Below are 3,739 nucleotides of genomic sequence, written 5' to 3' on the forward strand. Positions count from 1 at the left end.
CCCACACCACCACTCCTTTCCACACCGACCCCACATTCATTACATCAAATAACATAACATATTCACTAACCTGAAATTGTGGTGCTTCTGTTTGGTAGATTTTGTTTGCTTGCATTTTAATTTTCACCCCCTCCCCGCCCTCTATTATTATCATTATTATTATTAATAAGGCAGAAAGCTGGCAGAATCATTAGCATGCCAAGCAAAATACTTAATGGTGTTTCATCCGCCTTGACATTCTGAGTTCAAATTCTGCCGAGGTCAATTTTGCCTTTCACCCTTTCGTGGTCAATAAAATAAAGTACCAGTTGAGCACCGGGGTCGATGTAATCAACTAGCCCCTTCTCATCAAATTTCAGGCCTTGTGCCCTTAGTATTTTTTTTTTTTCTGTAGGGGACGCTTAAGTGTCTAATCCTTGATGTCTCAGTGCAGGCCTTGGCAGCTCTTTGCTTTCAGTTATAGTCCCAATGTGTGGAACCTTGTGCAACATATTCACTGAACCCAAAATTGTGAGGCCTTAGTTTTTTTAGGATTTGTTTGTTTGGTTTTTAATTTTCTCTACCTCCCATTTCTTTCGTGAGGTGTTTAGGTGTCTGAGGTATTGATATCTCAGAAATGATTACAGCTAAGTTCACAATATCTTTTCACCATGAAGGAAGTTCATCACAACAAAAGTTTACCGAGAAAATATATCCATAGTATCTCACTATTAATAGTTAAAAAACTATTTTACTACAAAAAAACAAAAAAAAAACACAGTAAATTGATGACCTTCAACTTTCCCTGGGGTGAATTGATGACCACGATCTTTCCCTGTGACATCGCAACTCATTTTTACAGCTGACTGAACTGGAGCAACGTGAAATTAAGTGTCTTGCTCAAAAACACAGCACGGAGCCCGGTCCAGGATTCAAACTCACAACCTTGCAATCGTAAGCTTGACGCTCTAACCACTGAGCCATGCGCCTTCACAAATAAAAGAATAATATATATATATATATATATATATATATTTCTTTTCCTCAAATTTGAATATTTTTCAGCAAGTTATTTGGAGATATGATAGCAAGCTGTGTTTTTTTTTTTATAGGAAAAAACACAAAATCAGTAACTTGGAAAAACAAAAACAAATTCAGACCAGATCATAAATATATTGAACTACTTAGAAACATTAGTAACATACTTCTCTCAGACAGTGATAACTAAGATAGTTACTTGTGTCAAATTCATTTAAATACTGACCACATATATTGGGAAATAAGGTCTCATAAAAATAGTTCCATAGCTACACAAATCTCTCTCAGATATTGGTGGCTCTTGTAGTTAGATGTATAAAAAGGCATTAACATGCAGACAACATATTCTGCATGGATGGACTGGGTTAATCAAAGCTTTATTATCAACTCTTCTTTGTATTTGAGAAACTCTACTGTCTGCATGCATGTGTGTGCTTATTATTGTAGAATGCTTGATAAGGCAGTGAGCTGGCAAAATCGTTGGCATGTTGTGCATAATGTTCAGTGGCATTTCGTCTGTTTTTTATGTTCTGAGTTCAAATTCCATTGAAGTCGACTTTTGCTTTACATCGTTTCAGGGTTGATAAAATAAGTACCAGTTGAGAAATGGGGTTGATGCAATCGATTAACCTCCTCTCCTGAGATTGCTGGTCTTGTGCGAAATTTTGAAAACATTATTATTGCCACTGTGAAGGTGGTGAGCTGACAGGATAGAACCATTAGCATGCTGGGCAAAATGCTTCGTGGTATTTCATGTCTTCAAGTTCTGAGTTCAAATTCAGCTGAGGCTGACTTAGCCTTTTAGACTTCTGAGGGTCAATAAATTAAGTACCAGTGAAACACTGGGGTTGATATTCTCACTGAAACTTTAAGTGGAGGCATGTGGCTTAGTGTTTAGGGCGTTGGACTGATGATCGTAAGGTTATGGTTTTGATTCCTGGACCGGGCGATGCGGTGTGTTCTTGAGCAAAACACTTCATTTCACATTCCTCCAGTCCACTCAGCTGGCAAAAATGAGTAATCCTATGAGGGACTGATATCCCATCCAGGTAGAGAACATATATGCCATAGAAGTCATGGAACTGGTCCTTATGAGTCAGTGCGACTCAAGAAGGTAACTTTATCTTTACTGAAACTCTACACCTCAACAGCAAATGACATAGCATTTGTGAGGGATCTGGTGAACTTATTGATTGGAGCTGGCTCAAACCACTCCAAATGAATGTCACTGCAAGCATAAGTAAGTAGTATAAGCATTTTCAGGATTTCAAAAACTGGCAGAAAGAAACACAGGAAGAATAAATCTTTGGTTCAAACCACAACCCTGGCTTGAAAGCTTGCAATGAACTGAACTGTGCTAGAGGCACCCAAGAGCCAGGAAGTAAGTATTAAACAGGATGTTAGATTTCTAAGTCTACCACTTGATAACAGAGCAGATTCTGTTGAAGACAGCCAAGAGACCAACGGTTCTGGTCTTAATTGGTCCTATGAAATTATGACCCCCACTCACCAAATGATGCTATGGTCAGCCTGTAATATCTTTGATCAGCTGTTTCTTCAATCAATGTGGAGGCGCAATGGCCCAGTGGTTAGGGCAGCGGACTCGTGGTCATAGGATCGCGGTTTCGATTCCCAGACCAGGCGTTGTAAGTGTTTATTGAGCGAAAACACCTAAAGCTCCACAAGGCTCTGGCAGGGGATAGTGGCGAACCCTGCTGTACTCTTTCACCACAACTTTCTCTCACTCTTTCTTCCTGTTTCTGTTGTGCCTGTAATTCAAAGGGTCAGCCTTGTCACACTCTGTGTCACGCTGAATATCCCCGAGAACTACATTAAGGGTACACGTGTCTGTGGAGTGCTCAGCCACTTGCACGTTAATTTCACGAGCAGGCTGTTCCGTTGATCGGATCAACTGGAACCCTTGACGTCGTAAACGACGGAGTGCCAACAACTTCTTCAACCAAGGTTGAGCTGAAGATGAAACAACAACAACAACGACAACAATTATTCTGTAACAGTGTAACCGTAATCCTAGACTTTTGGCATACACGATAGTGGTTTCTTTTAAAAACAAAGTCCTCTTTATTTTTTTCAACACCCCCCCCACCCCCAAAATAAGTGAATAAACAAAATTTTGAAGACATTTAAATTTAATTATCTGTTTTATTTCCATAATTTTATTTTCAGCCAATGATTTCTCAGGAAAGAAAGAATGGAAATTTGGAACGCACTAAAAGACAACATAGCAATGGTTGTACGAAGAATGTAAAAGAGTTTCCAACATCTGAGATATGTGAGTTAATCATCATCATCGTCATCATCATCAATGCTATTGTTATTATTATTATTATTAAGGCAGCAAGCTGACAGATATTACTCTTTTACTCTTTTACTTGTTTCAGTCATTTGACAGTGGCCATGCTGGAGTACCGCCTTTTAGTCGATCTAATCGACCCCAGGACTTATTCTTTGTAAGCCTAGTACTTATTCTATCGGTCTCTTTTTGCTGAACCACTAAGTTACGGGGATGTAAAGTAAACACACCAGCATCGGTTGTCAAGTGATGTTGGTGGGGACAAACACAGACACACAAACATATACACACACATATATACTCTTTTACTTGTTTCAGTCATTTGACTGCGGCCATGCTGGAGCACCACCTTTTAGTCGATCTAATCGACTCCCAGGACTTATTCTTTGTAAGCCTAGTACTTATTCT

The 3,739-nt window shown here is 39.2% G+C and overlaps 1 protein-coding gene across 2 annotated transcripts in view; it reads left to right on the forward strand.

Annotated features, from left to right (window-relative positions):
- Window positions 1-3,739, forward strand: part of LOC106873056 (HEAT repeat-containing protein 4) — a 595,254-nt gene that overhangs the window by 137,622 nt on the left and 453,893 nt on the right. For both annotated transcript variants that reach the window (XM_052975734.1, XM_052975735.1), the window contains exon 6: window positions 3,205-3,310. In XM_052975734.1, the coding sequence (XP_052831694.1) occupies window positions 3,205-3,310 (106 nt within the window). The remainder of the gene's footprint in view (window positions 1-3,204; window positions 3,311-3,739) is intronic.

The sequence above is a fragment of the Octopus bimaculoides genome, chromosome 22 (assembly GCF_001194135.2).
Source record: "Octopus bimaculoides isolate UCB-OBI-ISO-001 chromosome 22, ASM119413v2, whole genome shotgun sequence".
Taxonomy (NCBI): Eukaryota; Metazoa; Mollusca; class Cephalopoda; order Octopoda; family Octopodidae; genus Octopus; species Octopus bimaculoides.